Source organism: Oculina patagonica, unplaced genomic scaffold (assembly GCF_052425735.1).
Source record: "Oculina patagonica isolate OP01 unplaced genomic scaffold, crgOcupat unplaced449, whole genome shotgun sequence".
NCBI classification, from domain to species: domain Eukaryota; kingdom Metazoa; phylum Cnidaria; class Anthozoa; order Scleractinia; family Oculinidae; genus Oculina; species Oculina patagonica.
Window position 1 is genome coordinate 1 of NW_027558307.1, and position 11,334 is coordinate 11,334.

The following is an 11,334-nucleotide window of genomic DNA, read 5'->3' on the forward strand; positions in this document are numbered from 1 at the left end:
AGTTGGGAACCTCTGCTCACAATCACTGGATCATTTTATCAGCTACCATCCACAGTTAGTGACAAATTAATTTAAAACAACTGAGCTTCCTGGCATACACAATGAATGGTATAATAATTACAAAATTGCTTGCCCCCTTCTAGTAAAGGCAGCTAATCAAGGCGGGAAAAAGATTTTAAATGAAAGGATGAAGGGCGAAAGGTTACAGGAGGCTCCCTCATGTTTGCCCCCAAGCAGAAAGAGTAGGAAATCTCTGTCTAGCAGGGTAGAGGTTTGACTGTAAAAATAAATTTCAGACGTCATTGTTAGTTACAGCATAACTTGTTGCAGCAGTAAGAATAGTGGTGTCCAGAAAAATCAATGTTCTGGACACCACTTGTAATTCACATAACAAACCTTGTGAATCCACTCATATTCTCCAAACTTGGAATCAAAAGACCCTCGCTGTAAAGAGCGAAGTTTGAGTGTAAACCTGGGTCCCAACTCCTGAAGTCCAGCCTTCTTTTGATTTTTAAAAATATATCTGCAAAGAAATGAAATACCTTACTATAGGAAATAAATGCTTGTGTTAATTAAGGTATTTGAAATTAACGCGACTTAAATTAACGGGAATTGAAGAAAAAATTACTTCCCAGTAAAGGAAATTAACGCAAAAGAGGGGGATTACACTTCAAAATAAAGGAAATAAACGCGACGAACACAAAGAAAAAACTTATTGAGACAACAGGGACAATTTTTTCCCAACACTAGGCGTATAATCCGCCTCCAGCGTTCTTCATAGTTTTAGTGATACTGACAAATGTCTAGCCTGATGAAATTACACCTTTTCCTAGGTGTCAAGTACGCCTTAGCAGTATCGAGAAATTGGAGCCAAAATAATGGAAATTAAGGTCATGGAAATTAACGCTCCATTTAATTAACAGCGCGGAAATTAACGTTAACAAAAATTAAGGCGACTTAAGTTAACGCGAATTTTTGAAATTCGCGTTAATTTCCTATAATAAGGTAGGTAGCTTGTGAATACATATTACTGGTAAGTTAATTAATTTAAGGGAGATAAAAACTTTTTTTTAGTTTATTTAAAAATATGTCAGGCACAGCTAAATCAGTTGCAAAGAAAAGCTTAAAAAATTCTGATTGGTTTATTTTCTGTGTACGACTAAAATGAGATCATCTTATACATGTACATAGTATGCATTGCTTTTACGTAACTAGTGCATTATTTAATGTAACAAAAACTTCAGATGCAACATTTCTGTATTAATTTTGTACAATGTATTTTATACATGTATGTCCACCAAGTTTTGAAATAGGGATTGTCTGGTTCCAAAAATATGCATGGTCAAAGTCATTGGAAACTCCATTGGGAAGAGAGTTGGGCGGGGGAGTGTTGAGGTCCTCAAAGGCCAAGACATTAAGACTTTTAAAGGAAAGAATGAAGGTGAACTGGAATTTCCAGAGAGGGGGGTGGAGTGAAACCAAAAATCTCTTAGGGGAGTAACAAAATTTAAGAAAATTATCCTGTGAGGCAGCCCACACCTAAAATAGCACTTATTGTATTGGAAAACACTAAATTTTAAGATATATATATATATATAGGATCTAGACAGGCACAAAATCTACCTGTGACGTCTAAAAAATATGAAATCCCTTTGATTGTGGAACGTGACACACTGTCTGCCTTGAAACTGTGGATCATGCGGAAAGAGAGAAGCAAGTAACCGGGCAACAGAATGACCAAGTCTTGTGCTGAAGTTATTCAGGATAACTTCAGGCCTATGGCTTGTCATGCGACCATGGTTCTGGAACAAAAATGTAAGCATACAATATGTTAATGAGTGATACTTCAGGTCTGATCAAGGTGCGATGGCCTAACCAGGTTAATGCAATGACTCCAGATCAAACTGTCTGGGTTCAAGCCCTGGCCTCGATCATTGCATTTTGTTCTTGGGCAAGACACATTACTCTCATAGTGCCTTTCTCCATTCTCATCCCCTTTCTCTTCTCTTAGCCAGTAGGGCCTTGGCACAAGAAACTTAGGGTGAAGAAATTATTCTACATGACACGAGCGTGGGACAAAGAAAAAAATCTGAGTGCCCAACGGGAATCGAACCCATGGCCTCCCAGATACCGGTTGGGCGCTCTAACCAACTGAGCTACGTGAGACTCGCTGTGAGCTAGGCCATTTACTAGGTTGATATGTGACACGCGTCCTGCATACTGCTAGGATCAGCAATGTCGAAATCATCAAATTTGTAGTAAATAATAAAGATGGTAGATTTTAAGCTCGGTGATAAATAGTGAAGAAGTAGTCTCACGTAGCTCAGTTGGTTAGAGCGCCCAACCGGTATCTGGGAGGCCATGGGTTCGATCTCCCGTCGGGGACTCAGATTTTTTTCTTTTTTTTTCTTTGCCCCACGCTCGTGTCATGTAGAATTATTTCTTCACAATTTATCACCGAGCTTAAAATCTACCATCTTTATTATTTAAGAAACTAAGGGTTCAGGAGACACAGGTTTTCAAGTCCTGGATTCTAGGACTTCCGGTCTTCATGTATGCAGTCATGGTGTTTCTATATAATGTGTGAGAGAGTCACGCATGCCGTTTGTAACTTCTGTTCAATATTTCTTTGTTTCAAACAGCCAATAAAAAAAATGAATTAATTCAGAAATCCTACCTCCCGAGAACCCTTCGTTTTTTGTGCCAAGGCCCCACTGGCTGAGAGAAACAAAAAGGGTTATGGGGCCGAGAATGGCCTTTCTCTACCCAGGTGTATAAATTGGTACTGGCAAATTTAATGCTTGGGGTAACCCTGTGATGGACATTTTTATGCATCCAGGAGGGGAAAGGGTTAGAAATACTCCTAGTCACAATCTGCTTCATAAACCAAGATAAGCTCAAGCAATATTGGACAATTTTGCCCACTGCTGATGACTACGTATACCCTACTTCAAGCAGGGCTGACATAGCGGGGGAGGGGGGGGAGGGGGCAATTACCCTTGCCAGGACATCTAAAAAAAACAAAGAAAACTATAAATGAAAAAAAAAACTAAAACTAAAAAACCTAGGAAAACTTAAGGTGTGCAAAGTTGGCCCCCGCAAACAAAAAATCCTAGGTATGGCCCTGTCAAGTAAGTGTTTATTGCGGGCCCAAGAGAGGCCCGCAACCCTAATCTTGACAGTGACCAGCGGATTGCGTATTACGCGTGCGCGCCACGTTTATAAATGCTATCTGCAAACCGGAAGTTAAAAATTTTGTTCTTCCACTAAGAACGATCGGAATGCAAAAAATGTGTCAATCACGGCAGTTTGTCGCAACACCGGAAGAGAAAAATCTTGTTTTCAAGAGCGATACGAATGCGAAAAATCAACAGTTTGTCACATTAGATCTAGGCTTCTGTCTTGCAGACATTACGTTTTGCAGACGTTGTTTTATAGGTGTTGCTTTTGAGAAGATCTGCTGTGATTGTATCACAGATAAACTACAGCAAAGCGAATGATTCCAACAACGGTTATTCTCGAGAAATTCCTTATAACACTGACAACAAAGCGAGTTTGCAGACGGAGGAAAATCACATCTCAATTCACACCGCGTGCTCGTCTACACTTCGCAAAACTGTCAATCAAAAAAACAACTCTGATTGGTTCGCGGCAATAGGAAATGATAAAAAACATTTGTGACTTAAGCGTGACCCGTTACTCGACCTTACTCAGAATAATTTTCTTTTGTCCAGTGATTTATCGACACTGTCTGAAAAATTTTTGTGACCTGTTGAAAAAATTGCTGTGAAATGAGGTGACTTAACTTATTTCTTCTTCCATCATGAACGGTTACAATGCGAAAGGATCTGAAAATGTGTTGTTCAAACAGGAAGTCGAGGAATCTTTTTTTGCCAACTTCTGGAAAACTTCCCAAAAACTTCGACTTGAAGTAATTTTCCAGTAACAAAAAAAGTCATCTTGCAGGTCATCTATAGTGTAGCTGTAAAAATATGGTTCACTGACAATTTGTTGAATGATTACCCAAATATCCTACTCAATGTAGTGCAATATTGTCTGATCTTCTATTCAATTTTCTTAGCTTTTTTTTTCTCAAAAAGACTTTTATCATTATTATCATTATTATTATTATCATTATTATTGACTTTAGCCTACTCAACTAAGTATCAGGCATGACAACCCATTACCTTGATTTCTTTGCCGAGTTTAACACTGCTCAATTTGAAGTGCGCAGTAGGTCCGTCTGGCAAATGAGTTATAACTATTCCATCTAGAAACAATGTTAAGGAGTAACACACCTAATAATTATTACATTCGAAGCTCTCCTTGTGATCACTCAAGTAAACAATCAGTTCTGGTTACAACCACCATTGTGAACCCCTGCTTGAATTGTCACTTTGGCCACTCCCATAAGTAAATGCAACCACTTTAGGAATTACCAACAGGTCTCTTCTTTTGTTTTTACAGTACCGCTCAGAAATAAGCGTCCATCGCATACGCACATATATGCACATACACAGATGCACATACGCGCATACGCAGATACGCACATACACATACGCGCGTATGCAACGAAGCATAAACACATACGCAGTTCTTTGTTATTCATTCCTCTAAGTTTTCTTTGTGTTGTATTGTTGGGAAAAACAAAAGAAAAATCTTTGCGAGAACAACTTTAAAAGGCGGCAGACGATTGAGTTGTGTTTGTCTTGCCTTGAAGTACGTAGTTTTAGGACGATTATCGTTCGGCATTTCGAGACAATTAGACGAGTGACCAGTGTTTCTGATGTATTGTGTATTAAACGACAGTCAACTGCAATATTTATTGTAACAAACGGAACGCATTTTAAATTTTTTTGTAAACTTCTGGCATTCGTCGCTTTGGCACGACATGATTTAGTCAGGCTTCCTTGTATTTAAATTTTACATGTAACAATGTTAGGCCATTGAAAGAACAATCAACTATGGACTAAAGAAAAAACAATAAGCAAGCTCATACATACTAAAGAGCATACGCAAATTCAGAGTATACGCACATACACAGACGCACATACGCAGACGCACATATACGCAAATGCATGCGTGTTTTTCTCGTAAGTTTTGGGACGCTTATTTCTGAGCAGTACTGTAAGCTCCCATAATTAAGTGACCAGAAAAAGAATGATTATGAATCATATTAGATTTAGCCAGCACTTATAATAACTAAAACTATGCATTACTTGATAACATCCACCACAATTGTAGTACAGTCAACTTTCTCTTAACAAACACCTCTATATGAAGGACACCTCTATAAGTCGGACACCTGGTGTGGACCCCTCCCTGTCGTTTCTCAGTCATTTTACTATAACTTAACTCCCTATAAGATGGACACCTCTCTAAGACAGACAGATGGAGCCGGAGCCAACGGTGTCCATTTTAGAGAGAGTTGACTGTACAACTGTGTCATAGTGGCCTAACACTCAGTTCATTGGAAACAAAATCAAGAGGTTCAGATTTGAACCATCAGGCTGGGGTCTTTGTGGAGGGGGGTGAATAGGGGTATGCAAATCCGTCGATCGGTCATAATTTAATGACCCAATCCGTCGATCTGTTAAAGAGGTCTAACTTTCGAATCCAAATTTAATTTGTTGCCAGGATTTGTGAAAAAAAAAGCATCTGGAGTTGTTTTGTGTTAGCTAAGAAGCAATCAACATTTTACCATATTAACGATAAACTAAAAAAACTACCTCTACATTAGAAATCAGTTGTTGATCCTACTATCCTACAATTTCCGTACTGCGTGACATGCGGCAAGTCTTGCGCGTGACCAAAAAACAAAAAGTAAAACAAAGCAAAGCATTTCTGAGGATCGTTGAGATCTGCGATCCGAACTTTATTGCAAGCAAAATCCAAAATCTGGGCCAAAAAATGGATGAAACCGCGATCCGCTTCAATTTTAGGATCCTCAAATCCGTTAAAAAATATGCTCTGAATCCGAAATCTGGGCAAAAATATTGTCAAAATCCGTTGATCCGTTTTGCGTATATTTTGCGAGAGTATACCTGGTACTATGTAAAAGAGTAACTTGAAGAAATATTCCTAACAGTTTCAAACTACAGAAGCTGAAGTGAAGTGCTGACAAGTTGAGTGACAAAGCTCCAAAAAGGTTAGTGTGTTCCAAGTTAGCCTCCTGTTCCTAGAAGGCAGCATGGTTGAGTAGTTAGAGTACTGGACTTGAAATCTGGAGGTCCCAGATTCAAGTCCAGTTCAACTCCTCAGCCACCCTTGTAAATAACCAACTGGTTCGCCTCCTGCCACTTCAGATTATTAACCTTGTTATGTTCAATATGTTTATTTCCGATATTTTGCACTTGTGCCAAATCAGTTACCAAGGGTGAGATAGAGAGGGCTGGCAGTTGATGATCGCTTTTTAAAGCATGAGGCTACAACTGTTCTCTCCAAAGATAGCAGTGGTCTCCCTACACCAACCCTCCAAGTTTACTTTTTTCCTTAGTGGCCATTTGGCCACCGACTGCTCAAGTTTGATCACCAGTTTAAAATTTTAGTCGCTAATTCTCACGCTTTTAATCCTTCTTCTCAATTTTAGTTGCCAGCTCTAAAATTTTACTTGCTATGGCGACTAAAATGGTCTTAACTTGGAGAGTTGTACGCTGTATAACATTATCTCAAATTGCATCACAAACAAAACAGTTTAATTAATACATGTACATGGTTTTATAGCAGATCTGACCAAAAGGATACTAGGTACTTTTCTGTCTTCATTCACAACTACAAGAGATGTAAATCCTTTCTCCTTTGCTTGTGGAATTATTTTCTTCAAATCTAAACCCTTACGTACACGGACTTCTGAGTTCGGGATAATTCTTTTGAGCTCCTCCATGAACTGTACTGTTTTCTTATGACAATAATGAAACAATAAATGACAACAAACAGTAAATAACAAGTAATTAAACAGTAAACAATAAATCACAACAAAAAGTGAATAAGAAGTAAATAAACAGTAAATAAACAAAACTGGCTAAGAGAAGCTAGGAACACAGGCTTTTAGCCAAATGACATGACCCCTTTAGACACTGTTTTAAAGAACATTATATACCCAATCCCGGGGGAGCACGGTTGGTTCAGTGTTGTGAGCACTCCAAATTAAATTCCCTAAATTTGTTGTAACGGATCTCACTATGGCTGAATTGATTGGCTAGATTTAAATTCTCTTTGTTAAAAAATCAAGCCAATCAAAACATGTGTCCCCAGAGTCACTTAATCCTCATGCCCCAGGCCTCGCTTGCTAAGAGGGACAAGTGGCTCTGAGGACAAGAATGTAAGCACTCGACTCCCACCATTATGGCCCAGGTTGGAGTCCCGTGCCTAGAGTAATAATGTGGGTTAAGTTTGTTGTTGGTTCTCATCCTTTCTCAAGTGGTTTTTTCCAGGTTCTCCAGTTTTCTTTCCTCCACATAAGCCAACACTTCAAAAATCCAATTTGATCCAGAATCTGAGGGCCACAGGTTTGTCAGTTGCAAGACTGTTATATACAACCCAACAAGTCATTTTTTATTTATTTATTAACCTTTTGTTTCATCTTACCACTTTTGATCTGTCACTTGAGGTTATAAGAACCTTTGGCACCACCTCGCATCTGAAGTATGTTGCTAATTCATCACATTCTTCATCATTTAATACCTGTTATTCAACAAAGTAAGATTCACTTTAGGCAAGGTAAAGCCTGCTGTCGAGCCAAGTGGCTCATCAGGCCGGAGCTTATCCCAGTTTTTGTAGCATTAAGCACCTAGGAGGATTTTCTTCTTCCTCATCATCATCATTATCATCATCATCATCATCATTTATTAGCCACTAATGAAATGAAATACTACAACAATAACTATAGTAGATAGGGTGAGGAGTCCTCCAGGAAACCACCAGGCTTATAGGGAAGGCCACCTCTGTTAGCAATATTTTAGTAATTTTGATGTGAATGTGCAGCTAGGTCAATTCAGACTCATTTCATTTCATGATGAAATGCTAGTCCATCGCAGGGTAACCCCCAGCAGTAAACTCACTGATAACTATTTAAACACCTGGATGGAGAGAGGCACTATGAGAATAAAGCGTCATGCCCAAGAACACAACGCAGTGCCTCTGCCAGGGCTCGAACCTAGAGTTAATATTCTATTTTAACTAGCTTTTTTTTCCTAACTAGTTTTTTATACGTCTATTATAAGCAGAAGTAGTAAAAACCTTCTCTCACTGACTTGATGTCTTACTAGTCCTCCTCCCTCTATCTTCTATTACCTCCCTCCCCTAAGTACTATCATTTTTTTTTTCTAACCCTCACTGGATTTGAACTCTAAACCTCTGGATTTGCTGTCCAACTCCTTATCCACTTTGCCACGTAGGAAATGTTGGGTGAACCACTACAGTGAAACCTCGATTTAACGAACCTCTATATAACGAAGTCCTCGATATAACGAACGATATCTTTCGTCCCAGTAATAGCAAAATATATGGAAAGGAACCTCGAAATAGCGAAACCTCGATATAGCGAACACATTTTGCCAGTCCCTTGGCCCTTCGTTATACCGAGGTTCCACTGTATTTTTTTTTTAAATCTATGACTCCAACCCATACCCTAACCCTAACACTATTATTTACCTATTATAAAAATCAACTACAGTAGTTAGAAAAAAAACTAACTTGTTAAAATAAAAAAAATTACTGAGATCAAAAATTAACTGCAACATCTACAAGTATTTACCTCATCATCATGTGGTTCTACAATAGTCTCATCCACAACACGAGTGTTGTCAATGGTTCTTGGAACTTGTTTGGGCTGAGGCTGTCAGAAAACACAACAGACATTATGCGATCTTAGATATTATAGCCCTTCTTACTAAAGCGTGAATACTTAAAATATATCTGGAATGTTCTTTGTGTTTTAACAAATCACATGCGAGAACTTCAGACCGCAGAAACCACAGACAATGAATGGGTTTTTTATCGGTCACGGAACAACATTCGGTTCTCATTTCGCTCCAATAATATTTACAAGTAAACACTAATATTGTAGCTATATATATAGTTCCTTCCTTTTTGAAAACATTTACTGACTTACTGAAAAATATTTTGAGTGTTTTTTATAGAAAAATTTGAAAAACTGATGCGCCTGACGGTACGATTTGCCCCAATTCCCGCGATTTTCAAAAATTGTAACGAATTGCTCTTTGCAGTTACTGAGGAAAGCTTGCATTTTGCGGTTTTTATCTCACCCCAACTATTGTTGCAGACCTAAACACTGACAGGAGGAAGGTTCATTTCTTTGATAACAGCGAAACAAGATGGCGGGAAGGAATAGGGAAAATCAAACGATTGAGCGATTGAGGTGTTTACTTCACACCAATCACGCCAACATTTTGAATAATTTTTGTCCGGAGCCTTTGCAGACTTACGGTCAGGTAACCTCTGGTTGCCTAAGGGTTGAAATCGTTTGCCGAAATAAATCGAATCCCTTGCTCTACCGAAAAGATTTACAATCAGTAACAAAAACTCCACAATTTTGTATTTTATATTGAATTTCGGTTTATCTATTATATCTTATGTGTAGACGTGTCTACAATATACTGCATGCACTGAACCGTGTCGAAACGACTTTAACGTCGCTAGAGTAACCGCTTTTTTTTTCTTTCAAAAATCCCTGAAACCATGTTCTGAATGTGGCCCTCGATACGAAAGAATAGCAGTTCTTTAAATTCCTAAAAAAGACAGAGCATGTATCCTGAAACAAAATAAGAACTAATAAAAGTTGCTCTGTGACAGATGGAAACGGTCAAACCCATTTATTGTTTGTGGTTTCTACCGTCTGAAGTTCTCGCATGCGATTGGCTAAACACAAACATTCCAGACATATTTTGTAGTGTTCACGCTTTTATAAGAAGGGCTGTAAAATAAATCAACATTGAGTAGAAGACTTGTTGCTGGCAGTCACACAATGTTAAAAAGACATGGCTTGATTCTTATTCATTTTTCAAGAATACTAATTTTTGTTTCGATTGATATCACAAAGACCCCCTCCCCCCATTCTTGTTGGGCTCCAAGTCCAAATATCTTGAAAACAGTTGCACTGAAGTGATAGTTTTAAAACGTTTTGCTAATATAATGCTAAAGTTTATCCTCACTGAGAGTCTGAGATTACCGTCTCAGAGAATGGCTACATGAGTCAGCAATCTGAGAATGGCTTCATGAGTAAAATAACTGATTACAATTTTTCGTTGTTTTTTTTTGTTTTGTTTTGGATTAAGGAATCATTCGCGTATACTTTATGAAGTACGAGCTTTTATCAAACTCTGGAACATCACACACGTGTAGCCTGTTTACATGTGAGAAATCCTTGACAACTCACCTCGCCTTCCTCTTGCGACTCTTCGCGTTTCCTTTTCCGTTTTCTTTCTCTCTTTTCTTTTGCCTTTCTTAGCTTTTCTTTCTGGTATAGTGTGCTTCGTCTTTGCTTGTTTTTAATTTCAGAAAACACGATTTCTCTTCCTTCCCGAGCCGCCATCTTTATTAACTGTACTGGGGCTCAGTCTTTCCCGTGCAAAATCATTTCTAGTTCCCAGACTTCCAAACCGAGCAATCGCACAGGTATCCCAAGCTGTACGGGTAATTGTAGCGAACAAGTGGGGCAGGACGAAAAGAAAATTAGAAATCGGCCAGCGATCGCTTCGTTGCCGTTCTTAGCTCTCTTCGATCGCCGATTTCTTTTTTCGTCCTGCCCCAGTTCGGAGCCTGTTCGCAGGCACGCAAATGTTGACCTTTCATATTCAGTGTCACGTATTTTGAGCGATTTGCATATCTTATAAGGATTTGTATGAGGGAAAAATGCCCCACACTTCAATTCATTATCATGTACAAAGAAAATTCTCCAAGCTACCAACTAGATTCTTTTCGGGGATTACAATTTAATCATCACTGATCTACAATTTTAATTTATAACATCAGAAACTGGCATTCTACCAATTGTAGTTGGCATAAAAACAGTAAATTATCTAGGTTCTGCCATGGATAGTCTCTTTTACTATTCATGATTTCATCAATCCCAATTGATATAGTTTTGTCTTACCAAGACAAAACTAACAATCCCGGAAAGGGGGGGGGGGGGGACATATGCTCCTCGTCGATTTTTGTTTTTCGTTTTCGTGCAATCTTGATTGGTGTGCCAAACAGACATGAATGACTACATCGTCGTACACGAGAAATAATATTTTAGTTGTATTTCTAAAGCCGAAACCCAAACTAAACCGAAAGGTAACTGCTGTACCCCCAGGGGGTACTCCGTCTTGT

General features: G+C 38.6%; 1 protein-coding gene across 1 annotated transcript; it reads right to left on the reverse strand.

Moving 5' to 3' along the window:
* Positions 1-135: 135 nt before the first annotated feature.
* Positions 136-10,797, reverse strand: LOC144640753 (ribosome production factor 1-like). The gene is made up of 7 exons (XM_078499831.1): positions 10,397-10,797; positions 8,756-8,836; positions 7,588-7,683; positions 6,745-6,898; positions 4,188-4,270; positions 1,624-1,802; positions 136-523 (listed from the first exon to the last, which is right to left on the reverse strand). The coding sequence occupies exons 1-7, from the start codon at positions 10,550-10,552 to the stop codon at positions 358-360; spliced, it is 915 nt and encodes a 304-aa protein (XP_078355957.1). The 5' UTR covers positions 10,553-10,797; the 3' UTR covers positions 136-357.
* Positions 10,798-11,334: the final 537 nt, after the last annotated feature.